The following is a 27,736-nucleotide window of genomic DNA, read 5'->3' on the forward strand; positions in this document are numbered from 1 at the left end:
GATTTGATTCACCAGTTTTGTAACCCTAGTGAAAAAATCAGTTATGCTTTCATTGTCTTCCATTTGAAGTAATTCATACGTTCTTTTATGAGTTTGTAACCTCAACTCGTTCACCTTCTCTACGCCTCCAAACAATTTTTCAAGAATTTCCCATGTTTCTTTCGCCGATTCAACATCACTAACCTTTTCAGAATTATCAGAATCAACACATTGATGGATTATAAAGAGAGATTTATAATCTTTCTTCTTCAATTCTTTGTGTGCAGATTTTTCTTCATCTGAAGCGTTTGTTGCAAGCGGTGTCACTCCCTCTTTCACAAGATCCCAAAGATCTTGATATCAAAAGACAATATTTATCTACTTGCACCAATTCTCGTAATTCTGATTCTTCAGAATTAGGAGACTCGTCGGAAAATGCCCGTTTGGATGATTCATCACCATTGTGTTTTGCTTCCCACGAATCGCTCAGTTAGTGCTCTAGATACCAGATGTTTGAATTAAACCCAAAACTGTGAGTTATTCTGAGTCAATCTTGATGAACAAGATTAAATCAACTGATCAAATTCCCTTTTATTCTTCACTCTTCACTCGAGTGAATCAACTAACATTGGTTGCGAGATTGTATCATTGCACAATGATGATGAAAACAAGAAAAGAAAATTGAATTAGGGAAGAAAGGGAATTAGGGTTTTTATTGAGAGAGGGGAATAAGATGAATTATTTCAGCAGAGTAACTCTCTACTCTCAAACTGAGATTTTTCTTTGTAATTGCAAATTCAAGTGTTTATAATAATAGGGGTTACTCCCTATTTATAGATTTTGGATTTGCTTGCTTCTCAAGTAAGGCCCAAAACTAACCTAACTAACTTAGATAAATAAACAAATAAAGTTAAGTCTAACATTACTGTTGAGATACTCTTTGATATTTTGACATCTAGGTGACTCGATACTTCCCTGTCTCTGTCGAGCAACCTACTTCGACACAAAAAATTACAATTCAACATCTTATATATATATATATATATATTTAATGATTTTATCACTAATTTTTTTATCTTGTTTTTTTCGTATAGAATCGTCTTCCACCCAGGGTGTTACCGTGTTCATATAATTTGGATTTACAAATTATATTTGATTTTAATCTAATATATATTTAATCAATGATTTTTACATCTTCGACCTTGTAAGTCAATAGACATGTGTATTATAGATATTTTAATTTTATTATATGTGTAGGTATTTTCATGTATGTATATAATTTATCTTTTATATTATTAACATTTATGTTATTTTTAGCAAAATTTATATGCTAAAATTTATATTATTGTGTACTTTATAAACTTTAATGAATGAATATTATTGTTTTAAATTTATAAAAAAAGAAGAGAAACTTGAAATGATGTAAATGTATTTCGTACTAGAATAAAAGTGATAGTATGTTGAAGATGACTATCGTGTAGGGTATGTTGGCTAGGTGGTAGAAGTCTATATTAATGAGAGAGAGTAATACAATAATTAACACCCTAACACTCATTGTTAAGAATCATTTGACATAAACATTAGGGATATAAATAGGTCATATCGACTTATAATAGCCTCTAATCTAGCTTATTTAAGATCTGATCTGAACTAGTCTATTTAAGAAAAATACTAGACTTAGACTATTAAAAAAATCTTAGAAAACATTATACTTTAGTCTATATATGCATATCTATTAGAAAATAGACTAAATAGTATAGAAAAAAAATTGTTGTCTAATGAAAAAAAAAGTAAAATGAACTATTTGAAATCATTAATATGAAACAAACTTTTAAATAGGCTTCTAGGTCAGACCAGACTTTTATAAAGGTCAAGTCATGCCAAAAGAAAAAGCTTGTAATAGGTCATAGGTCAGACTCATATCTTAAAAATTTATCGTAGACTAGGCTTAGGCCTGGGATGATCTTTCTAGTTCTCACCCCTACTGAACATGTGTTTATAAGTGGGACAATCCTCATCCTACAAGTCGATTTTATAGAGATGAGTTAGACTCAGTCACATTTTTAACATGATATCAGAGTTTGGTTTAAGATTTAGTTTTATAGGATTGAGTTATAACCACGTTTCATAACCCAGGGGTTGTTGGATCGGAACTATATATTGTTCGATATGAGATTCTTAACACACTCAAGACAATGTTTGAGAGAGATATATAACTATGCAAGTGTGAATGCGAGTAATACATAGAAGTGACTCAGAGTCACACTTATATAGGAGAGACAATTATAATTATTCCTAATTGGTCTGACGTGGATCACGAACAACCGTAAGATGTAGGTGTGATAAGGATGACGTTGTACTCTTATGTGACATTTATGACCGAAGGTACACCTAATTGTCATATGATGGACGCTTCGATTAAATTATGCCTCTGAATTGGGTTGGTCTTGTTGGATCTTTGGTCGGTTAGAAACAATATGCAATAGAATGATGACTTAATTTCATTTTTGTTCTTCGACATAATTATTGCAATTAGGTGATATTGGTCTCCAAGCCTATTTTTTTTAACGAGATTGGCTTTTCATTTGTACTTTCTTTATGAATTGATATTCTCCTCTCAAATTTCTTCAAAATATTTTCTTCATATAATTTTATTTATTTACGTGATATTCAATTCTTATAATTAATGCAATTTTAAAATAAAATTAAAATACAACGTCGATCATTACTAGTATTTTAATTCAAAATTTTGAAGAAAAATCACCTTGGATATGAGGTTTTGGTGTTAAGTAAGTAAATAATTTTGTTTAAGCATAAACTTTAAAAGAAATTAAGAAAAAAGAATATTAAATCATGAAATAAAGAAATATGATAGACTAAAATCACTTTAATAAAATGATTTGAATTGAAATATCTTGAGTCAGATCCTAAGAGTTTGGCTCATCAATTCTTCAATTTTTAAATGATATAAATGGTAAAATTATGTGATGAATAAGAGATCAAGCTCGATCAACCACTTATATGTAACATGTTCTCTTAGTTAATAAGTAAAATATTTATTGGTTATGAGAGTTGATCTCACTTTCAAACATTAATGGACGAGTTACTCTAGTAATTACACTAATGAGTTAAAGTTTAGAGATGTGTGACCGATTATATAGCATCAGAACCGATCATTTCCTTGACTTCTCTATTAGAGTACCGCGTCTATAAAAATCTTGTCAATGAGTCGAGTAAATTCATTTACTTTTAAAATATTATAATCTATTAGTAATTTTATAATGCAAATATGATCTTCAATATTGTACTAGCGATTAAAATCGCACGATCATAATATTTAAAGGGCTAAAAATGCAATGAAGTATTGAATAACTCACACTTCTAAGTTGGTGGAAAATGTCTAAGGCCACTTTAATTGGTATAAATCATTATGATCATAGCTATTAATTGATAGATAGTTAATAATTAAGTAACTAATGCCTCTTGAAAAATCAATACTAATGTAACAAATTATTTGCTTGAGTATATCTCTGAATTGGATTGCTACTTGGAAAAACAATATACTATTGCTCTCATATACTCAATTGTTTGTAATCAATTACACACAATTTAGCACCCTGCTTTGTGATGATAGCCAGTGATTCACCAATTTCCCAGTGCGTGTTATTATGTTAATCATCATAAGAAACCATGTGTGTGCCTTTATAATAAAAAAATCATATGGATGTAAAGAAATATTCACAGCAACACCACCGAAAGGTATCACAGATGAAATATGGTGGGTCCCATCACATACCTTGATGCACGGTAGTAGAAATTCCAAACGGATGGGAACAAAATTCTAAAAATATAAAATAATCATGTATTCGTATTTGGGCTCGATCCTACGAACATTTAGATGAGATGATAAAAGTTTGTTCTAATTTAATCAGAAATTTTGAATTTAAACTGGTTCTGAACACGCAATAGTATCAATCTAGTTTTCATATTCTTTATATATCGTATCAATTTAGTCTTCGTATTATCGATATCCTAAAATAATATATAAAGTTATACGATTTTAATCAAACTCGTTCCTCAATTTGAATTAGGTATCCTTATAGTTTTTTGTAAACATAATTAACATTGTACAATTTTAAAGATTAAATTGAATATTAACTTATTCTCTAAGTTTCATTGTGTAACCTACTTCAAAGAGGTGGGGGCATAAATGCAATATTTTATTCTCACACTCTCACATTCACTATTTGATTCTTGTTTTCCACTAATCTCACACTATAAATTGAGAGCAAACTCAATCCAAAATGTAGCAATACATACTCTCATTCCAACACTTATCATCATACTCAAAACACAAAATCCTATTCTTCCTTCATTGAAAAGAAAAAATGAAAATAGCACAAATTGCTATTTGCACCTTCCTTTTGCTGCTTTTGGTTAATGTTCAAGTGTCAATGGCAGTAACATGCAGTCCAGTGCAGCTTAGCTCATGTGTGAGTGCAATCACTTCTTCAACTCCTCCATCTAAACTATGCTGCTCCAAGATAAAAGAACAAAGACCTTGCCTTTGCCAATACCTCAAGAATCCCAATCTTAGGAAGTTTGTTAACTCTCCTAATGCAAGGAAAGTTGCTAACACTTGTGGAACTCCCTTCCCAAGGTGCTAAATGTTTAAAAATTTAGTCCATTGAGAGTTGAGACTATTAAATATTATCATATTTGTGTGGTTTGATGTCAATATGTTGACACTGATACTTCAGATTGAACGTGTTTCGTGTTTAGTCAGATATTGACTCGACACCGATATTCATTTACTTAAGTTTGTCATATTATATTGATATCTATGTCATTCGTGTCTAATGTCAATGTTTGGGTGTGCTTAAATGTTTCATAAGTATAAGTTTTATTGAATGTGATGCTTTAGTTTCCTGTCATTCCATTCAGCTCTTTGGTGTGGTCTCATATCACATTAGTTGTTGCAAAAATATGTATTTATAATTCAAAGCAATATTATTAGATTATGCTTACTTCTTCATAACACTCTCTCTCTCTTTCTCTCCGTTTATTACTGCTCTAGTTAAGATTAGACTTTGGCATGAACATGTTTGGGAAACTCACTTATGAGAAGAGCATTTGAGGAAGAAAAATGAAATTATTAACAAACAGAGACAATAGATAACAATTATTTAAATGTGCACTATTATTGTATTGTATTATGATACTGATTAATGACAGAAAATTGATATCCATATCATATTTATACTACCAAAGATAAGCCCAACAAAAATGGACCAATATCAAAATGAAGCTAACAAAACAAAACTTCTAATCAAAGCAAAATTGAAATCTGAAACTATACCTGTTAATGAAATATATCAAATAATTCCACTATGGTGGTTAAAATATATCTGTTTCTCAACATTTGTAAGAAATAAACTTGTACACCGTCTCCATAACACATCTTCAAACTGGCGAACTGCTATTCGAAAAAAATTCTTTTATAAATGGGAATCCAGTGAAATGGATTGGTTTATTGGAACTAAATTTGGTCCCAAAATAATATTTCTGAATTCGAATAGGCACCAGAGTTAATTTCCATATACAACATTCAAATGGCACTTCTGATTTACAAATTAAGTAAGTTTGTCAAATGGTTCCAGCCCATTAACCATGGCCTCTTATCGGAAGGAAGCACAAAATTCAGCTCGAACATTTCCTTCGACATGTTACCTCCTGTGCAGAAACCCACCAGCTTTGCAACTATTTCAGCACTTTCTTCTACATGTCTTTGATCATGAGGATCTGTCCAAAGCTTGTTGATAAATTGCATCTTCCTCTGCTTCCCTTCAAGGGGGACATCCCATTTCATATATAATGTCTCCCTCTCTTCTGGCGTCAAACGTGATATCAATCTCTTGGCGAGAAATTCTCGTTCTCTTTTCAATGCTCTCATACTGCAATAATATCATACAATATACATTCAATGAAAAATTCTCATTTGTAACTCATTGAGTATAGTGTTTTTGTGTGAGAGTGAAGTGTTTGTTAGAGAGGAATCGTAGGAGATGGAAACCTTGATGACAGTGAGATAGTTGGTTCATCTCCTCCAACATTAGGAGCTGGACTTGCATTCCCGAGTTCTGCTAGGTGTTGTTGCAACCAAGTCAAACGCCTTAGTTCAACTTCTACATATATTTGATCAGCTGGATCTCCCTTGAATAGCAAATAAAACTGGGTCCTGTGAATAATGGAGACATAACATGCATCCCATAATTCAAGGATCAGTTGTCGCTGCTCTTTAAATGTTACTTGCCACAAAACTTGAGGTTCCTCTGGTTCACCTGTGTCCACTTCATCTTCTATGTTGTGGCCACTTGCTTCATTTGCCTCAAGCTCAAGTACCTAAGGCATCATCAAACTATAAGGACACCAGAGAAAAGCTAATGGAAACGCAGGAAATGGAGAATTAAAAGAAGATTTGCTAATATAAAATACCTGGCAAACAAGTAACTGCTTTTGGTACTGCAGCTTGGCCACACGTTCTTTCAATTCTGTCACGTATGCTCTTATACTTCTTACATTCTCCTCTGCTGCATTCTGAAACATTTTCTGCATTTTCTTCATGTTAACTGAACTAGAGCGACGGTAACCTGGAGTATTTTCTTTTGATGTAATGTCTCCTGTTTCCTCACTTTTTGAGGGAGTATCCTTCTCGGACTCGGGATGGATTTCTGTTGAAACGTTGTCATCATTCTCAGGGGCTTTATTTTCAATATCAGATTCCAAAACTTGTTGAGTAGTAGATAATGGTGAGCAGGGAGATCTAATAAAGTTCGGGCGATTAGCAGAGTTACTTGAACATAAAGGAAGCAACTTCTTCCTTTTATGTTCCTTTTTATGCTTGGGGGATACTTCATTGGTTATTAAAGTTTGAAAGTTGTTAGGGAGAGACATCACCAACTTGTCTATAGACTTTTGCACATTCTCAAGCTGCTGCTCAAGATTTGCAATGGTGCTTCCTTGTGAATGGAGACGGGTAATCTCTTCCTTTAGATTAGCACTGACACTTTTGTTGACAGAAACCATGCTTCCAACTACAACTGCTTTAGGTGCTGGCCTAACAGAACGCATTTCCCTTATTTCTGATTGCAGCTTCGCAATTGTCTCTGCTGCATCTTGGTTACCTAATCTATGACATGCCACTTCTTTTTGTAATACTTCCAAAGCTCTGTTGGCTTCTTCGCCTAGCTGCTCCTGGAGGTGCTCAAGTTTGCGAATTTCATGCATAAGGGCAAAAGGAGCAGTGGATGATTGCCTCATGGACTGTCTTAATGACGCGTTTCTCACTCTCTCACAGCCTAGCCCTGATTTTGGTGAAGGTAATGCACCAGTGAAAGATAGACACTTTTTGACTGAAGAATGTGCTGATTCAAGTGGCTTTGAGACCTGAAGTTATAAAATTTATCTTAAGTCAGTTGACATAAATTAAAAATATGTATGCGCGTGTGTGGTGGGGAGAGACACGCAGACAGATAGAGCACCTGTTGGTCTTCTTGAAGCTTTCTTCGTAACTCATCGACTTGAGTTTGTGCTTGATCTCTCTGACGTTTCAGCTCTTCAATTTCCATTTCCATCTGGAATCATAGGCAAACAATATCAGTACTATGGTATTATTCTTGTTCCTACCAATCATCATTTCTATTCTCCAATTTACCTGTTGAATTTTCCAATCCTTTTCTTTAGATGGATCAGGAGTACGCAGTACTGCTTCCAGCCTTGCCACTTCCTTTTGCAAATGTTTAACAAGCTGCTTTTCTGGTACCACCTATACAAAGCATTTGAAATGAAAAAGATGATAAGCTTGTTCTAGTAGTAAAAGGAGAGATATTGAAGGAAAAAAACAAAAAACATCCAGGAGACTATGACTTCTTGGTAATTACCATGTTTACTTGAGCATTATTTGTAACTTCTTTAGCCCGAGTAGCAAAGTAGAGGGTATTTCGTGATTGCTCTACATGAGTTAATGCTGGACTCAAGGTACATATAATGGCAGTGCGTGCATTCCCACCAAGGGAATGTTGCAGAATTCGCGTGAGCTTCGAATCTCTATAAGGTATATGACCACTTCTTTTCCCAACACTGCATATGATTATAAGAGAAGTGGAAATCATAAGAAGAAGAAGAAGAAGAAGAAGAAGGAATCTTAAAAGGTAATTAGTTCTAATGGCACTACAGAGTGACAACAACACTAACAACTTAATCAATTTCCTGAAAACAACACTGACTCTGACCTGAGCTTCCTGATAACAGTTGTAAGGGTCATAAGGCTAAGGTTAATATGGCAGCCTTCTTTGAGCCTAGTGCCATCTGCATGTGTCTGTGCAGCCCTCTCACTTCCAGCCAGATCAACAAAGTTCTGCATTCATCGACACAAACTAGTCAGTCAATGAGAACTACTGTATCCATTTTAAAATAGATAAAAGGAAACTGCAATTACCAGGGTTGCAACAAAAGATTTCACACAATCTGCTTCTTCACGAAGAGTGCTTTGAATTGTCTGTAATATACATCAAAAAGAAGAAAATAGATGCTTCCATGTTAGTAATGACTGCAAAGGGAGAAAAGAATCATCTTATATTTCAGTAAAGAATTTCACTATCACATACCAGTCTTATTATCTGGTGAGACCTCGAGCTGTTATCATTCAGAGCAGTTTCACCCACCTGTCTTTGAGCTGCCAAACAAATAAACTTGACATATTAATTTCTTTGAATAAGAAAACATGTATAAACTTGACATATTAATTTCTTTGAATAAGAAAACATGTATTAACTCATTGCAAGCCTAAGAGAGTATCCTACCTTCACAAATGGAGATCAAATGTCTCAAGTGTTTGTCATCCTTTGCTGTTTCTTCCACCAATTTCTCAACCACAGTACCTTTCTACATTACACAAAGTATATTAAAATAAAGAATTCCAAATTCCAAAAAATAAGTTCAGTGGAACGTTAACTCATTAAATTAATAGGTGAATAAACAATGATGAAAAATATTATAGTATGAGATTAAAAATTCAGGACATGGAAAATAATAAATAAGTTTAAAAGATTTTTGAAAAATGAAAGCAAGATGTTAAACTATGAAATTGCATGTTTGTTAAATTGAAAATGAAAAATGTGTTGAACTACATTACCTCAGGATCATCTAAAAGCTTCAAACTTCGACCAGGTTCTGAATTTAACAAGTCCCTTACATTTTCATTGTATATTTCTAGTCCAGATATTTTTATAGTGAAATTTCTCTCAGGATTCTGCAATCATGGGAATTGAAAAAGATAAGCCTTAAAGTTAACAACCTTTAGAATCCCATCCAATCTTTTAATACATAAACTACAACTGGACAGAAAAAACACTTTCAAATAAATGAATTTAGCAAACTTACCTTCATTATATGGTTATAAATATCATTGACGGCCTTCTCTGTGATTCCTCTCATTGTGTATGTCTTTCCACTACTAGTTTGTCCATAAGCAAAAACAGTAGCTACAACAAAATAAGCATGCAGTGTGAGTCTCTATCAAAGACACAAATCACAAGTGAGGAGGTCAAGACACAATGATAATGATACAGATATCTAATGTCTAATACAATACCATTGATCCCCATCAGTGCAGACAATGCAACATTCTTTACTCCTTCTTCATATACTGCCTCGGTAACAGAAGCAGGACCAAAAACTTTATCTGCAAGGAGAAACCAATGTCATCAAATACTTAACTTAATGGCCTAGGTGACATTAGTTAAAAATTATATATGGAACTTGGCTGAATAGATAATGCGAATACCAAAAGTAAAGGATGCCGGTTGAGTAGCACGTTCATATTGCGGTGGTTTATACACAATAGTATAATCATCAATGCAATCCCATGCCACCTGGTCTTTAGCCAATTGTTCCCTTCTGTTTAAAGGCCTTAACCTTACTGTAACCACAATCTTGTCTTCCCGAGCTCTTGGCCCTCCAGGAGTTGATGCCGGTGTCCTATCTATCTTTGAGGCCGGTGTTCCAGGTGTTTTCACAGTCATCTTCTAAACAAGCCATAAACACAAAAATCATCAACAAAATTAACATATTTTTCAACTTTAACTTGTTGAAAAGAGCATAACAACATCAATAATTAAGCATGTCCTGCTTCTTATTATATGATCCAACTTGATATATAAGATTATTGGTTCCTAACATGAATTTTGCTGAAATTAAACACCAATGAGAGAATTTCAACTTGTTAAAATGAAAAAAAATGCAGATTCTGGGAATTTTCTATACCAAAATTAAAATAGAAAGTGAGATCTGATAGATTCAACATATTCAAACGCTAAGGTGATGATATTTAGTACTGATTCAATACAGAATAATCATTGAGAGAAAATTAAAATAAAATAAAAAGAGAGTAGAATTTCAGTATTAAGATACTAAAATCAACAAAAAAGGAAACAAATTATCCCGATGTTAATTGCTTTCAACTACTATGCTTGAATTTAAGCAATAAACTAAAAACAATAAAATAGGAAAGTAATTCGATGTTTAGATAAAAAAAATTAGCATAAATAGAAACTCCATCGATAGATTTCAATAGATCGGAAAGTTGAAAAGGAAATGGAAATAGAAACTCACATTAATCTGAGGAAGATTTCAATTCAACAAGATGAGTAAGTAAAATTGATTAAACTCAGAAAGCGCACGAAGATAGCGGAGAAGCTAGAAATTAGGGTTTGGATTTGTACAGAGTAATTGCTCTCTTTCTCTCTCTTCTCTCTTTCTCTCTCAAGTTCTTTGCGTAATGATTATGGTTATTGAAATGGAACGAAAGAGTAATGTTTGTGTGTGCTACTACGCTTCCATTTTCATTTGAATTTGGAGAAACTCTTAACGGCTAGTTTCTCTTTTTTGTTTTTTCTTCAGTTTATTATTGAATTCTTTACTTTATTGCAAGTTTTAATTAATTAAGAAATATAAATATTCATTTAATTTAGTTATGCTTTCAACTAACGTTTATATACAGGTAAGAAGATGTAGTAGGACCCGGGTTTCGAGATTCTAACGTTTTGTGTTTCGGTTTTGTATTCTTGTTACAGCTGTTTTTTTTTCCCAATAAGTAAAGCCAAAAAGGAAAAAGTGTTTTTCTTTGTGAAATCTAAATCGTATCTTATGTTTTATTTTTGTATGGTCTATCAAACAACAAATTTTATGCTTCTATATAAAAAAAAATAGTACAAAATTTATTTTTATTGAATAATTTATATACTTCATTTATTTAAAATGATAAAGAATAGTCTAAGCTAAAACAAAGAAGAACTAAACATAAATGGAACTAGATGAGATATGGAAACGATTTTACGAAAAGGGCATTGGGGCTTCGACAAAAACCTCCTAGTTCTCACATATGTCTCGAGTGAAGAATAATTGTTTGGCTTGAATATTTACTATAAAGTATTTTGGGTAAGAGTCTATGATCCCCCTCTAATGAGGTTTAAACAATAGTTAAGAAAATTGATAATATTTTGGGATCCTTTGAGGAGATGGATTTAAAATAAGCTCATAGAAATGATCGTTTTATGAGAAACAATATAATTGTGGACCTAAAACAACCGTCAAAGAAGTAAACTATGGCGTGTTTCAAAGAAAAAAAACCTATGAGTTCACTTCAAATATGAATGTCTCCCAACTTTCTGCTTTTTTTTATTAATAGGTTACCGATTGAAGGATTGTAAAGCTTTAGGAGATCTTAGTGAAGAGGGTTATAAAGATTTATATGAGCAAGAATTTTCGTATGGTTTATGGCTAAGGGCCTCACCATTACCCAAGGTTTTTGAAGGAAAAACAACAAGGATTCTAGCTCAGACATTTGTAGCAAAAGCTTGTTTAATGTCTCATCCATTCATAGTAGATGTGATACAAAAGGAAAAGAGAAAGATGGTGAGGTGGAGGTGGAACAAGAGAAAGGAAACAAATTAACACCAATAGAAAAATAGGACATGAGGGCTCGTCGGAGGATATTAGGAGTGGAGAAAAGAAGAGGAAGCATACAAATGACATGCTGGATATCAATTCCCAAAATTTATAGATGGTGTTGGATGATCAACACCGTCTAACCCAATGAAACTCATAAGTTGGAATTGTATGGGGTTAAGGAATCCTTGTAAAGTTTGAGCCTTGCAAAGGCTCATTTATTTGGAAATTATCAATTTGCTTATTTTAATAGAGACACGACTTAAAGATTTAGAGATTCATAATGTAAAAGTCAAATGTGGTTTTGATTCTTGTCAAACTATGGGGTGCAATATGAATGATAAAGAGACAACAGAGAGCATAACACTCCTTTGGAATGACAACTTAAAGATCATTACATCATCATTCTGCTCAATCACACAGGGTGATCTATTCTGGATAAGGAAGATGGTCAACAATGGTTCTTTTCCAGGATTTGTGGCTTCCTAGAGGAGCATAACAAAAGGAAAATGTGGTTTCTTATTCAACAAGTGTCCTTGGAGATTGGGATAGATGTATATGCTTTGGGAAAGAGGAGGACATGAAAGCCTATAAAGCTCTAGAGATTCAACAAAACAACCTCATGAAGGCGTTGAAGCTCAGGAAGGGGGAATGAAACACAAAGTTCTTTCATGGTAAAACATACCAACGAGGGGAACCAGTTCTGTAAAGAAACTCACATATGATAATGGAATCTGGTGGAGAGGCGATAGTCATCGTGAGAGATTCCTCATTAATTATTTCTCAGAAATATTTTCAATTTCATCTCCTACAAATATAAAAAATGCTTGTGAGGTTATCCAAGGAAAATTAAACAATGAGCATAAACCTTGGTCTGAAGCCAACTATTTAGAGCATAAAAAAATGCTTGTGAGATTAATAACACCTACATCGTTCTGGTCCTCAAAAGAAAGAACTTGACTTCTCCAAAGGACTTCAGACCCAATAGTATTTATAATGTGGTTATGAAAATGGTAACAAAGACCATAACAAACAGAGTGAAACACGTCCTTCTAGAAATTGTTAATGAAGAGAAAAATGTGTTTGTGAAAGGTAGACTTATCACAAACAACATGCTCATTACAATGGAATGCTTCTATTGGAAGAAGAAACAGAAGAAAGAAAAAAAGAATTATGGACCTCAAGCTTGATATGTCAAAGGCATACGACATATTAGAATGGGACTTTGTAGTTAGAGTTCTTCTCTTGGGTTTTCTTTGTGGTGAAGCCCTTCTATCTAAGCTCTGGACTTTCCCATCTGCATACTTTTTCAGGAGGCCTTTCTAGATTAATCTTTCAATCTCCTATTTTAAATTATGGAAATCGTTAGTGTGATGGGCCCATATTTGGTGGTACTTACACCACTTATCTAGGTTGTTTCCTAAGGAGTCCCTTTTGGACAGATATGGATCAACGATGATATTTGCATGATAGACATCTTGGATAGTCCGTCATTGCCTCATGTTCAATGGGGTGAGCCATTCCAAAGACTTTCGAGCAAGCTTGAAATCTTTTGTATCACGAACCAGTATTGTATTTTGGTGCCTTCTATGTTCGCATGTCTCCAATTTTCATATTCCTCTATCCTTTGTGTTCGTTATTCTCTTCTCAACATTGATCCCCCCTTTGTGTAACATTTATCTTTGTCCATGGTTTCTTCCATCATGGACGTCAGCTTTTGTGCCAAGGACTTGTTGAAGTCCCGCCTTGAGACCATTTTAGAAATCCCATACGAACAACTATTAGTTTAGATTGGAAACCTTGATGGTTTCTTCTTTAAAGTGATCCAAGTATTCCCGTAATGACTCGGAATAACCTTGGCGTACATTAAAGAGGCTCCTGGTGGAAGCCTTTATTTGTTTGTTAGCTAAAAACTAGTGTATCATGTTCCTCATCAGATTTTGGTAGCTAACTATGGAGAACCTATAGAGGCTCATGTACCAACAAAGGTTTTCCTACTTCAACGCCCCTCATCTATTTGCATTTAAGGGAACCAGACATGTCAATAATGGTCATTTGGGTGTTGATGGTGATGATACGCTCATGGGGTCACTTTTTCCATCAAACAATGACAAATAATGAGATTTAAAATTATATAGGACCTGGGAAACCAAAATATCAAGCATCAAAGGTTGTGGATCCTGAGATTCTTCTTTTTCATTCCATGTTGGTAGTAGTCATTGTTGTTGTAGGTCACACACACTTTCTTGTAATGTTGGCGGCACAATTCCTCCATGACGATGAGTATATGTTGTATGACGGTCTGGTTGTCTTATTTGCTACTGCTAGTGGCAGGTGCTTGAAAAGTTGAGTGGTTCATGAAATTTTTATATGATCTCACGGTGGGTGCCAAATGTACACGCATGGTACACTAAATGATAACTTTACCAGTAAAGTTCCAGTTATAGCGCAATTGTTTCTCTAAGTGAATTGTTTCTTTGATGCTCTCCTTATAAAGTGATTTCATCCCAACTTTTAGGGATGCCAAATTGGAAGCATTTAATGTGATTGATTATGTCCATAATGATGATTTGGAATTATACTTGATTTCTTAGATTCTCTAATTCAATATCAGTGACATATGCAATCAATCATAAAAGTTTGTATGGATCGGAGATTTGCCCATGCCCAAAGTTAGATAATCACAGTCAAATCGGCGCAAATACAACATCCAAGTTATTTTGATTGATTTTTTTTATTTAAATAAGACACACATACATATTGTTGGAAAAAAACAAAGAAAGCATAGATAAAAAAAGATGAGTATAACTACAACATAAGAACATAACGTGGAAACTCCAAAACCGGAGAAAAACCACGGCTATTGTCAATAGACAAACAGAGAATAACACTATGTGAAAATTATTACCACATATAATATACCCTCAACTAACTTATACCTCCAGTATACTCACATCCTCCAAACAAATATTTAATCACATCTGACAACACTCTAATACAAGAGTATAAGAGAATAAAGAAAGTCAAATTCAAGCTTCAAATGTTTTTGACTGGTGCATCTTGGAATGAAGAACTTGAATCATATATATAGCCTTGAACTCCCTCTTTCATCATAAAACTAAGTGATGTGGGGTTTCAAAGAACTTGTATCCTATGTATAATCTTAGACTCTCTCTTCATTCACAAAACTAAGCGATGTGAGACTTTCTCAACATGTATATTTTTAATCAACCCCAACAATCTCCACTTTGATTGAAAATAATAGATAAGCTTTCATTGTCTTCAGTGACAATCATATTGCACCATAAAGAGTATCAACATGTATATTTTTAACTAACCCCAATAATCTCCACCTTGATTGAAAATAATACATAAACTTTCATTGTTTTCACCGACAATCATGCTCAATCATAAAGAGTATAGTCACTTGAAGTTACATCACTCCAAGAATTTTCCCATTGTCTTCACCGACAATTATAGTTTTAAAAAACTATCATACTACATCTAAAGAAGAGTATAATTCACTTGAAGTTAAATCATTTCAAGAATTTTCCCATTGTCTTCAACGACAATCATAGTTTTAAAAAACTATCATACTTCACCTAAAGAAGAGTATACTTCACTTGAAGTTAAACCACTTCAACAATTTTCTCATGTAGAAAATTAGGTTGAAACTTTATGGTGCAACTTTCATATTGGTCGGAAGCTCTTCAACCATCGACATAATCCCACACCTTGTGTAATCTTGATTGTATTAACATATTTTTTACTTGAACTTTCCACAAGTAAAAAAAAATGCTTCCATCAATTTTCTCTAGCCCAAACTGCACTGCGGAATTTTGATTGCAACTCAACAACTCTTTCACAACACTACCCTTCTTTTCTGATATGGAAGATCAGACAAAACTACAACACAAAGTATATTAAGAATACTTATCCTCGGATCGAACCAAAAGCTCTAATACTAGTTGTTGAAAAAAAACAAAGTATAGAGAAAAAAGAGGAACATAATCACAACACAAGAACATAACATGGAAACTCCAAAAACAGAGAAAAACCACCGCGCTGTTGTTAATAGACATAATATACCCTCAACTAACTCAAACATCCGTAGTACACCCACACCCTCCATAATATATTCAACACATAAATATTTAATTATATCTCACAACACTCTAATACAATAATATAAGAGAATACAAAAAGTCAAATACAAGCTTAAAGGACTTTTGACTGATGCATCTTGAAATGAAGAATTTGATATATATATATATATATATATATATATACTATCACATTTATTGCTTATGGCAATACTTTTTATGCAACATGTATAAATTTTTGCTTAAGAAAAATAAGACAATGACTTTTGTCTATTGCCCAGATAATCAATCATATATATTATTGTATTAACTAATGATAGTTATAATATTTAACCTTTTGTAGAGGCAGAGAATATAGTTATCTTAAATTTTATGAATTTGTTATGAAACTAACTCAAGTCGGTAGGATTGCATTGTCTCCTAACGATAGAGACCCTAGTATTCAAGTATGTAAGGAAAAATTGCTACACCACCAATCAACCAATATTATGCATTAAGTTTAGTACTATTTTTCAACACATGTTTTTGAAATTCAACCACAACATTTATTTCATTTCCAATTAAAACCAAACTGTCTCATTTTTTGAGGTTGCCCATCGACATCCCGTGCATAACATGTCATCAGCCCACACCGACCCTTTCAATACCGTTGACACTCACATTACTATTAGCTCCATTCATACTCTTCCGAATGCTACACATTAATGCAACCAAATATTAGCATCTTAAAGAAATAGACACTTCGTTAAGACCAAGCTCAATAATACTAAGCCGGAAGAATGTATGGGAAAAATAAATATTAGCATATCGATTCAGATGACATGCCATTTATACGCACCAAACTCAATAGTATGCCATTTATACGCACCAAACTCAATAGTAGTGGACGTGAGAGAGTGTATAAAATCTTACAAACTACCTTTTATTTACTCTCTTTCTTTCATCACATCATTGTAACAAGATGTTTATGATACATAGATACGATTATTTATATATAGAACCAAACTTTTACCGGCACAAAAATGTACATATTTCACTCATTCTTTCTAAATACAAAACTCTTTTTTTTTCCCCACTTATAATTGTTATTTTCACTTTAGCAACAAACTATATTTCCTTCTTCAATTGTGATCACTTCATATTTTGTGCTACTTAGAGGTGTAGAGTAACACAAACCCACATTAGCAGTCGCAACACCATAAAAATCTCTGTAGATCGGTCGATTATGCCATGAGAATGTAATGATATAAGTCGAGTCATTTGGTTCACTTGTGGTATGTGCCATGCGACACAAAGAACTTATAATCCGGGTGATTCACTTGAACCAGCCGTAACCAGTTATCTGCAGCCTGCAAGAGCGAATTCGCTAACTGATTGTCACTAACTCCGTTTTTCATCCAAATAGATCCCTTTAACTTATAAGATGCCATTGCAAAAGTTGGTAAAGATATATTCGCTACACCATCTATGTCATTCGGATAAAGCAATATTGGAGCATGAGTACCGCCATTTCCTGAAAAAATGGAATCAAAACAAAGTATTAAAATATACTAACGGCAAAAGGTGCGAAAAATGTTTACAATGCATGAGCAGATCTAATAACCATGTCGCGAAATAAGTGCGGAATGGTAAGCGGAAACTTCAATGCCACTACAGTTCAAGCATAGGGTTAAAGTTCCATGAATACCTGTCAATGGTGTATGGAGTGTATGATAAGTAAGAAAACAAGCATCTAAATCTTTCAATGTTTGACCAGACGGTATTCGATATATAGGGTACCTAAGCAATGGCATTGCAAAATGTTAGGGGATACAAAATTGAGCAAGAAAAGCACAGTAATCAAATTGAGAGAACTTTTTTTCCAAATCGTTAATCAAATCTTATTAGCAAGAATAAGATGCATTTCCAATAATCCTACACATTTGATATTCGTAACGATTGAGTTCAATTTATTATTCTCACCAAGCCACAGACAACCAACTGGCAGGCAATAAGTCACAACTTCTCAACGACTTGAGGCTAGGATAGTGGCGCGCAAGATTGAGTATCTGTCAAAATATAATCAGATATGTGATGAGACGACCAGTTCAAAATAACAGCAAATAAGCCACACATTAAGTAAAATCGACACTCGCCTTGTCAGCCAATGGCTCACGGCCATATGGAGGCTCTTGATCAAAATACTCAAAAAGAAGATCTTGAGGATTCCCGGTTTCACTTTCATCGCTAGAAAATCCCTCTTGAACAGGTAGCATGCTCATTTGTAAAGAAGTGTCACTTGTTTGATTTTGATTACTTCTTTGTGCTATAGAATGTTTAGTCCTTTTTCCAAACTCACTATCACTGCTTCCATCACTACTTGAATCTCTGTAGTAATCACTGTCACTATCTTCACCAATGCATCTAATGACAAAAGAAAACGAGATATCGTTACTTCTTTGAAATTGAAAATAAACAAAGCATGGCTTTACTTATGAAATTGAAGATACCCTGGCTTAACAATTGACTTCTTAGCTGATTGACCGTATAGTTGAATAGCCGATAAATAAGGAACATAATATTGTACAACAGAATCTCTTTGATCAAGTAACAAAGGAACTCCTGCTCCATAGGCACTCCATTCCTTGAATGATTCCCAGAGATCATTCAAGGCGAAGTATGATTGATACTCTACATCACAAGTCTTCCATCCTCTCATTGTTGTCTACACAAAAACATAACAAAAACAAGTCCCAAGTAAGTAGCTGAATAAGCAAGACTTAGGCCCTAATTGAATAAACAACTTAATTAAGCGCTTATGTATAAGTACAACTGTCTTTGAGGGTGTGGAAGGCGGCCTAAAGCACAACAGGGCCTCACACTTTTTCATGATTAAGCTATGGCAAAAAGGGTCTCCATACACATATTCCACGGTTAATTTACGGTTAACTAGGCCTCTAAAAAAATTAATGATTACGTCATAAGTCTTAAGTTGTTTCCGTAAACTCTCTCAAATAGTCTTGCAATTGTTTGAGCTGGTAGATAAAAATAAGCTCAAACATATCAATCAAAATAAGTTGTTCCCATGAAGGAGTTCAAATCTAGAACCTAACATAGCAACTAACTTACTAACATTAACCTATTCCAACAACAGTTACAAACTGAGAAATAGACCAAAAACAATGAACAAAGGTTGTTGTACTTGTAAACTCCAACTCCAACAAAGCACAAATCAAACACTCAAAAGATAAAAACATAATCAAAATTGAATAAAAGACAGAAAAAGATCAACCTTAGAGAAAAACTGAGCTGGAACTAATGGTGTTGTAGACTCCAAGAATCGATCAATGTTACTTGCAGGCTCAGAATCAACAAGTTCACTCTTTGTAGCAGAATCTTCATTGAGATTCCTATTATGAGAATCAACAAGTTCATACTTTATAGCAGAATCTTCGCTCTTATTTTCACCACACTTATCTCTCTGAGTTTTCTTACGCTGATTTTGATTCTGATTCTTCCTTGCTTTCACAGGAATGTAAAACCGATCCTCACCACGAACACCATTAAATTGCAGTGAAGTCCCAAACATTTTCCAAACTTGTTAAAATTTAACGAGACCCAAATTAAAAAATCTTGTCTTTCTTCGTTTTTTCAATGAAGAACGAACAAAAATCATAAAAATCAAAACTGGGTCAACACAGAAAAATAATTGTAAGAGTTGGAGTGAAGAAAAAGGAGATGAAAGGAAAGATTGTTGTGAAGAGAAGAAGGGGTAGGTGGATGAATTGAAAGAGTGAGAGAGTTTGAATAAATATGAAAAGAACTATGCGTGAAGTGAAGGATTGAATAGAGAGAAAGGAAGAGAAGGTTGTGTAAGAGAGACTGTGTAGTTGGAAGCTTGGAAGAGAGAAGACATGAAAATTTTGGTGTCACCTGTCGGGGGATAATATCATTTCTTCCAATTTTGTACTTCATGTTGGTGGGTCCAATTCATGGAATGTGATTTTCCTGTTGACAAAAACTTTGAGTAGTTTAAGAAAGATAATTCAATGGTTATTTTTTTAAAGTGATTAGAGGTTTCAATTAAATTTGAATAATTTATAAAAATTTACATGTCCAAGATATAAAATTCAATATGGATGTTTTTATAATATTTTATGTCACAAATGTTAGAAGTTGCAATTTAATGTTTTAAAATACAAGTTATATTTGATTTGAGTGTGTTCGGTTTAGTCGAAGTAATGAATCAAATAAGAATAAGTTGTATTCGACATAATCTAATACAACATGTAGTTGTCAGATTAAGTAAGCATGCATTCGACTGAGTCAAATGATACAGTTTGTAAGTTTGTATTTTGGTTGCCTATATAAAGACATGACGATGTAAACACTTAACAAGTTTTGTACAACATATTTTATTTTATCAAATTCCTTTTTCACATATAATTTCTCTCACTCTCTTCTTTCTCCTTCATCTTTTTTTTCATTCTTTTTGAAGCCCTAATTATTCCAACAAATTGGTATGAACGAGTCCGGTTGCGATTCAGAGAGAATTTGAAATGACAAATGGTAGCATAACATCAACGCAATTTCCAGGGAATCTACTGATTTTCAAATGGGAGAACTACGAGAGGCGGATTGTGCAAATGAAGGTTATCTTCATATTTCAAGACGTGGCTAAAATTGTCAATGAAGGAGTACCAACATTGAAAGCGAATGCGGACGATGTTCAAAAGGCTGCACACAAGGAACAAAGAAAAAAGATGGAAAATATATGTTCTTGATCCATCAATATGTGAATTCTAATGTGTTCGAGAAGATCATTGAAGAAGAATCATCCAAGGGAGTATGAGAGAATTAAACAACTTGTATGATGGGGATGAAAAGCCGAAGAGGGTGAAGTTGCAAACACTGAGAAAGCAATTTGAGATGACTCAAATGAAGGAAGATGAACCAGTCTCATAATTCTTCTTGTGTGTGGTGTTGCTAACGAACCAAATGAAGGCGTGTGGTGAATCAATCACTGATTTGCAGAAGATTGAGAAAGTGTTGAGATCTCTGACTACAAATTTCGATTATATTGTTGTGTTTATTGAAAAGTCCATAAATCTGACTGAGACGAAGGTGGATGAACTTTAAGCTTCATTAAAGGCTCATGAGATGAGATTGAAGCAAAGGAACTCAGAAAGGGAGAAAGTGGCGGAACATGCACTGCAAGCAAGATTCGTCAAGAAATCTGGAAAAGAAAAGGCAAAGTAGAGAAAGATTATTTCAAATAATGAGAAGTCAAGCAAGAATTCAAAGAATCAATCTAATTCAATCAAGAAAGTCATGGGCAACAAGTATTCCGGGAAGAAAGTTGACATGAAAGAGGTGCAGTGTTACAATGTCAAGGATTTGGTAATCATGCTCGACATTATCAAAGAAAGAAGGAGTCATAAGAAAAAGATGACGGCGAACTACAATATTCACATGTTAGAGAAAGTGACTCTAATGATATGATACTCGTGGCAAATACTTAGTCGAATAATGGACAGACCAATATGTGGTATCTGGATTCAAGATCCAACAACCACATGACTGGTAATAAAAATTGGTTTACCAAGTTAGATGAAAAAGTCAAGAAAATGGTCTAGGTTGGACATGGCAAGCATATCACATCAGAAGGAAGAGGAAACATAGTTGTGGTGAGAAGAAATGGTCAGAGGGTCAGCATAGCTGGCGTATTGTATGCACCTTCGATGATAAATAATTTGATAAGCATATGTCAATTACTTCCCAAAGGGTATAACATGACGTTGGAAGAAAATCTGATGAAGGTGTATAATAATGAAGGAAGGATAATCCTGAAAGCGCCATTGCCAGATAACAAAACCTTTAAGATTGATATCAACTTGGTTGATCATCGGTGTCTTGCTCCGTCTACCGTCGAAGACAAGAATTGGATATGGCATAACATGTATGGACACCTAAACTTCAGAGGTCTAAGTATGCTCAACCAGAAGAATATTGTGTATGTCTTACTTCAAGTGAAGGAATAAAGTCAAGTGTGTGAGGAATGTTGAAAAGAAAAGCAGGCTAAGAAAGCATTCAAACATGACTTGTCCATGAAGTCGAGAGAAAATTTAGAGCTAGTTCACTTTGATGTGTGTGGACCTTTTGAAGAAAGGTCGAATGGAGATAACTATTATTTCCTAACTTTAATAGATGAATTAAATATATATATATATATATATATATATATATATATATATATGTGTGTGTGTGTGTGTGTGTGTGTGTGTGTGTGTGTGTGTGTGTGTGCGCGCGCGCGCGTGTGCGTGTGCGTGTGCGTGTGCGTGTACGTGTGCGTGTGCGTGAGGATTTACCTTATTGAAAGTAAAAGTGAGGTATTCATACAATTCAAGAAGTTTGAATTGTACGTCGAGAAACAAAGTGGATGCAAGTTAAAGAAACTAAGAACTGATGGTGGTGGTGAATACACCTCTAGAGAATTTACAATATTCTGCACCGATGAAGGTATAAAGCATGAGGCCATTGTACCTTATACACCTCAGTATAATGGTATAGATGAGAGGAGAAATATAAGTATATTAAACATGGCAAAGACCATGTTGAAAGCTAAACATATGCCAAAGAGATTTTGGGGGTGAAGCAACTTCGATAGTTGTGTACATTCTAAATAGATATCTAACCAAGAAGATAGTATAGAATACACCTTATGAGTCTTAAAAAGGACAAAAGCCAAATGTTAGTCATCTTAGAGTATTTAGATCAATGTGTTTCAGGCATATTTCTGAATAATTGAGGAAAAAGCTAGATGATCAAAGTTAGACAATGGTGCTCATATGTTTTTCATTCGACTGGTGCATGCAAGTTGTATTCATCGAACGAGGATAAACTTGTGATCAGTAGGGATATTCCAGTGGGTGAAAGTAAAGGGTGGGATTGGAGTAATGGGTCAGTTTAACAAGAGCCAGATGAAATCACAATTGTTTTTGAAGAATACCAACAAACTAAAGTCACAGCCAATTGAAATGAAGAACCACCTGAGCAAAATGTTAAAAGATCGACTAGAACAAGAACTGGGTCGACAAGGCTAGCTGGTTATGAGATATTTCTAGATCAAGAAATCGATGCAAATGGTGACTTAATAGAAGAAGTGATGATGATGGCTGAGTGAGAACCATTCAATTTGGATCAAGCCATAAATGATTCAAATTGGTTAGCAGTCATGCAAGAATAACTCAAGGTAATTGAGAAAAGGGTCTACAAGTTGAAGCTAAGGCTAAATGGTGAAATTTCCAAGCATAAGGAAAGACTGGTGGCAAAAGGATTTTTACAAAAACCTGGTATTGACTTCTGTTGATATGTATATATGTATATATATAAAGAGAATATTCATTAGTGTATTCTAGAATAGAATAGGATAACTATGTAATTAATAGTATGAATTGTACTTTTTTCCTATATAATACATCTTCCGTAGTGCTATTCAAACACACTGTTTAACCTAAATGTCTCTTAGTCTCTCATAATTCAATATGGTATCTAGAGCCTACTAAGAGGCAACTCTTCGTCGTGCTTTACCCGGTTGATCCACCATCTTCCGGTGGTTTTTTTTTTTGCAAACCGTGTCATCACTCCAGTTTGCCTCTCACTTCTCAAAATTCTCAGGTAAAACCACCTTGCCGCCACTACTGTCGTAACTGTTCTGATAACCTTCCGGCTATGTTTCAGAAAACTGACCTCACCATCCAACGACATTTCAGAAAACTGACCCCACCATCTGAATCTCCTCCCTCTGATCCGACCATCGCACTTTCGCCCGCCACCATCCGCAACCTAACATGCCCCTACATGTTGTCACTGTTCTCTCTTGCGGGCTTCACGCGCCGCCCCTAACTAGTGCATGACTATGCATCCGCCGCCCGATCTGACCGTTTTTCCTGGCCGCCCCACTCGGCTTCCTCAATCGGTCACATATCCGGTCTCCATTTTTCATTTTGACTCTCAGAAATTTGTGCTCTAGTTCAAACAACCTCAATTTTGTTTTTATAAGCCATGGGAGATGCTGATTCCGTCTCATTTATTAAAGTTCCGCTTATCTCATGTGAAAAACTAATCGATAAGCAAACTACAACATATGGGCTTGTGCGATTGATATGTAGTTTGATGGTCAGGGATATGAAGATCACCTGACCACAAAATTGGTTGATGTTATCGCCGCCAAACTCGCTAAATGGAAGAAAATTGATGCCTCTCTATGTACTGTTGTAAGGCCCCAATTTTGTCCCTAAGATCCCTCATGGCACCATATCATATCATCACATTGCCTCAAGGATCATTAGACACCTTGCTTCCTTCCCTGTGGGTGGGTCTTCTTCTTGAGAGTGATTCTTGATCACCCAGCATTCCTTGCATTTGTATATCATTGTTTTTCTTTTTTATCACTAACCAAAAGTACAAAAATATGTCATCTAACCTTTGTCTTGCAGATGAAGCAACAACAGGTCAAGGCAATTGAAGGCATTCATTGAGCAATTGATGGTGGTCATTCTTGAGATTTGGGCCCCACAATCATTCACAAGAGTTCATATGAGCTATGATGTCATTTTGAAGCAAAATCCCAAGTGGTAGAGGCTTGAATCTCATCAGAACATTCTCAGATCATCTGAAGACCTAGAAAGTCAACTGCAAAGTCAACTGTGGATTTGGAGGTGGGAAGTGATTAGAAATACTTCATTCATGTTCAAACAAGTCTCATTTGACATTTTAAACACTCACATTGAAGAATTTGAAGTCAGGTCAAGAATTTCCAAAAATAGCAAGTGACCTATAATTTGAACTTTCCAAAAATGGAAAGATGTTGGACCAACTTCAACTCAATATTACATCATCAAGAAAGCTTCAAATGAAATTTTGTTGAACATGAAAGTTGTAGATCTTTCTCTCCCATTTCCAAAATGTCCAAGATCATGAATTTCTAATATGTGGTTGATGAGATATGATCAAATCATGGCAAAGTGTGTTCAAAACTTCAAATGGGCATAACTTTTCAACCAAAGCTCCAAAATGAGTGGTTCTTTTTGCAATATTCTCCTCTTGATCTCTAATTTCCAAATCATGCATCACATTACATGAATTGTCATCACATGATCACTTGTTAATCCATGGTTTTTTTGGAGGGAAATTACAAAATTCAAAAGTGGTGCATTGTATGAACTTTTTATCATTGCCATTGGATTTAAAAGAGGATTTTAAGTGAAAATAATGAGCAAATTCACTGTTCACGTGGCTACCACATGCATGAGGTGAAAAACATTTTTGTACCTACACCTCATAACTTGCTAATCTCATTTGCATTTGGCTTAAACTTGATTACAGAATCATTAGCATGGCATATATAAGAATAATCATAACTGCATTCTGGATTAACATTCATTTTCAGATCTGAATCTCAAAATTCTCCAATTTTTTCTCTCAAAAATATTTTGAAATTCTTCACACAAGAACATTTTCTCTTGACTGATTCATGCTCATGAAGCATTTTTGAGTAGAATTGGAACTGGAATTGGAGCAATTAGTGCCATATTGAGCCATACTCGAAGCTTGAAGCATCCATGGAATTTTCAAAATCTACTGGATTCGTGTGCAATTGAGCTTCAATCTCTCCTTCAATCATCTATACAAGCATCATAGAGAAGCTTTGGACCACTACAAGCCTTAGATAGCAAGATTTCAGCTTGCTGCTCTTCAAGAGGTCATGATTCGATCTCTCTAATTCTCAAATTTATTGTGATATTTGTGTAGATCTAGGTTTGCTGGTAATTCTGAGCTTTGAATCGTGAATTTTGGTGCAATAATGACTGAGTTAGGTTAGATTAAAGTTTCATGGATGAATGTTATCTTGCTCGATTCTCTCTAATTAGGATGATTCATGCTTAGTTATTGTTTGATCTTGAATCTACGTGAAAAATGCTACAAAATGATGTATGAATTGTGGATTTCTGGAACAATTTTCTGGAACTGGTATGAACATGTACACTGTTCATTGGCTGCGTGAGGAAGAAGATGAAGTTCATCTTTCAGCCACGGTTTTGTGCAATAGGCCACGCTTTTCCTGGTTTCGCCACGCTGTGCTAGGGCTTGCCATGTATTGGTCCACGTCTTCGCCATGCTTGCATTTTCATTGGTTCATGAGGTTTGACCGAGCGCTGACTGGCCACCTCACTTAATGAAACGGTGCGTTTCATTTTGGCCTGGCGCGCTTATTTGAATCCTCACCGGGTTCGATTCCTGGTGATGGAACTTATTTCAAATGTTTTCATACTTTATCATTTTCCCTCCATGAATCATACTATAAGCTTCACATGTTTTTTTCAATTTTCTCCAACTTGTAAAATTCATAACAATTTGAAAATTGATCCAAAAAATACCTGGTTTTTTTGCATGGTGATCCTTGAGATGTCTATTTTTTAATGATCATAATTTCCAAAGTTGTGCCTGGCTGGAAAAATAATTTGTCTAGGGTTGATTGATCATATGTCTATTTTTGACCTTGCCTTGCTTATCTTATTGTGAAATGCTTGTTTCTTATCCAATGAACCTGAAATTTTGCATGATGAAACTAGACACATTGCTTGACATTTTGGTTTTGGTTTGGTATTTTTCCTATGCTCCATTGTTGTTTTATGCTTGTACTAACTTGGTGTGACAATTTGTGTCACACCTTTGAATGTTCAACTTGTGCCATGTGATTTCCATACCAAATGATGTCCAATGCTTCTGATTTTTTGTGTGATGGATGTTTTAGATGTCTTGAATATGCATGAATTTTTCCAGATTTATTTGAATCATTTCTGTTTTGATTTGAATTTTTCATTCATGTTGATCACATATGAGCTTTGAAATTGCCTTGAACTTCACTTGATCATGAAATGCTTTTGGTTAATGATCTTGATGTGAGACCTTTTGGAATATGTCAATATGTGGTTGAAGTTGCTTTGTGTTAAATTTCAGCCCCTGTTTTGAATTTTTTCTCCATCTTTGACCCTAGGCTTTGACCTAGTGGTTTGTTGCTTACATTTGAGCTTTGATTTCAGGTTTAAGCATCCAAATGCCATGGTTGATGATGCTTCATCATTTGAACATTGATGTTTGCTTTTGATTACTAACACTTGTGTGTTTTGTAGGTTGATGCTAACTCATTTGAGTTTGCCTTTTGGCTTACACATTTTGTACATTGGGATTGTCTGTTGCTTATTGACTGTTGTCTGTTTGTCTGAGTATTGTACTGATTTGTTTAGTTGTTTCCACAGGTACCTAAGTTGCTTTAAGTTCATTTGAACTTTGCTTTTGCTTGGTTGCTTAACCACTTAGGTATAATCTCTAATCTTCATGTAGTCTGGAAGACCTACTGTTATTGGTAGGCACCTGTCTGAAGCCCTCCTTAAGAGGCAATGCTTGTGGTTGTTTATCTTTTGTGCCAAGCAGGAAAAGTCCTCTTATGAGGCAATTGGCAGATAAAAGAGATGTGTAATCCATCTCCTGCTACTCAGTGTGTCATTCACCTTGCTCACACCATGTGTTGATGCATGGTGAATAATAACCCAAGATCTTATAGAGTCAATCATTTGTGGAGAAGAGTTCCTACTTTCTGAACTCCC

The 27,736-nt window shown here is 34.6% G+C and overlaps 3 protein-coding genes across 4 annotated transcripts; 1 reads left to right on the forward strand and 2 right to left on the reverse strand.

The window, feature by feature from the left end:
• The first annotated feature begins 4,271 nt into the window (after positions 1-4,271).
• Positions 4,272-5,019, forward strand: LOC127114604 (non-specific lipid-transfer protein 2). Its single transcript, XM_051046652.1, has one exon. The coding sequence runs from the start codon at positions 4,368-4,370 to the stop codon at positions 4,644-4,646; it is 279 nt and encodes a 92-aa protein (XP_050902609.1). The 5' UTR covers positions 4,272-4,367; the 3' UTR covers positions 4,647-5,019.
• A 316-nt stretch (positions 5,020-5,335) lies between these two features.
• LOC127114423 (kinesin-like protein NACK1) lies at positions 5,336-10,922 on the reverse strand. Of its 2 annotated transcripts, none has more exons than XM_051046617.1 (15): positions 10,651-10,922; positions 9,824-10,061; positions 9,632-9,721; positions 9,421-9,521; positions 9,173-9,289; positions 8,841-8,922; positions 8,646-8,713; positions 8,477-8,536; positions 8,271-8,395; positions 7,920-8,118; positions 7,694-7,804; positions 7,521-7,613; positions 6,475-7,425; positions 6,053-6,381; positions 5,336-5,933 (listed from the first exon to the last, which is right to left on the reverse strand). In XM_051046617.1, exons 2-15 carry the CDS (start codon positions 10,059-10,061, stop codon positions 5,606-5,608), a joined length of 2,892 nt encoding a protein of 963 aa, XP_050902574.1. In that variant the 5' UTR covers positions 10,651-10,922; the 3' UTR covers positions 5,336-5,605. The 2 variants fall into 2 exon arrangements, with proteins under 2 accessions (XP_050902574.1, XP_050902544.1); XM_051046587.1 differs by having other exon boundaries at positions 9,824-10,064; positions 10,651-10,921.
• A 6,067-nt stretch (positions 10,923-16,989) lies between these two features.
• LOC127114750 (uncharacterized) lies at positions 16,990-20,046 on the reverse strand. The gene is made up of 6 exons (XM_051046660.1): positions 19,360-20,046; positions 18,578-18,792; positions 18,224-18,491; positions 18,051-18,136; positions 17,776-17,867; positions 16,990-17,601 (listed from the first exon to the last, which is right to left on the reverse strand). The coding sequence occupies exons 1-6, from the start codon at positions 19,654-19,656 to the stop codon at positions 17,354-17,356; spliced, it is 1,206 nt and encodes a 401-aa protein (XP_050902617.1). The 5' UTR covers positions 19,657-20,046; the 3' UTR covers positions 16,990-17,353.
• Between the last annotated feature and the right edge of the window lie 7,690 nt (positions 20,047-27,736).

This window comes from Lathyrus oleraceus, chromosome 1, assembly GCF_024323335.1.
Source record: "Lathyrus oleraceus cultivar Zhongwan6 chromosome 1, CAAS_Psat_ZW6_1.0, whole genome shotgun sequence".
In the NCBI taxonomy this organism is placed as follows: Eukaryota; Viridiplantae; Streptophyta; class Magnoliopsida; order Fabales; family Fabaceae; genus Lathyrus; species Lathyrus oleraceus.

Excerpts from the sequence above, each read along its gene's own strand:
- LOC127114423 (XM_051046617.1), bottom strand. The coding sequence starts at position 10,061 with ATGACTGTGAAAACACCTGGAACACCGGCCTCAAAGATAGATAGGACA. Across the intron at positions 8,714-8,840 it reads TTTGATCTCCATTTGTGAAG|CTCAAAGACAGGTGGGTGAA; the intron begins GTAGGATACTCT and ends TTTGTTTGGCAG. Across the intron at positions 7,805-7,919 it reads ATAATGCTCAAGTAAACATG|GTGGTACCAGAAAAGCAGCT; the intron begins GTAATTACCAAG and ends TGCTTTGTATAG.
- LOC127114604 (XM_051046652.1), top strand. The coding sequence starts at position 4,368 with ATGAAAATAGCACAAATTGCTATTTGCACCTTCCTTTTGCTGCTTTTG.
- LOC127114750 (XM_051046660.1), bottom strand. The coding sequence starts at position 19,656 with ATGTTTGGGACTTCACTGCAATTTAATGGTGTTCGTGGTGAGGATCGG. Across the intron at positions 18,137-18,223 it reads GTGAGCCATTGGCTGACAAG|ATACTCAATCTTGCGCGCCA; the intron begins GCGAGTGTCGAT and ends ATATTTTGACAG. Across the intron at positions 17,602-17,775 it reads ACTCCATACACCATTGACAG|GAAATGGCGGTACTCATGCT; the intron begins GTATTCATGGAA and ends CCATTTTTTCAG.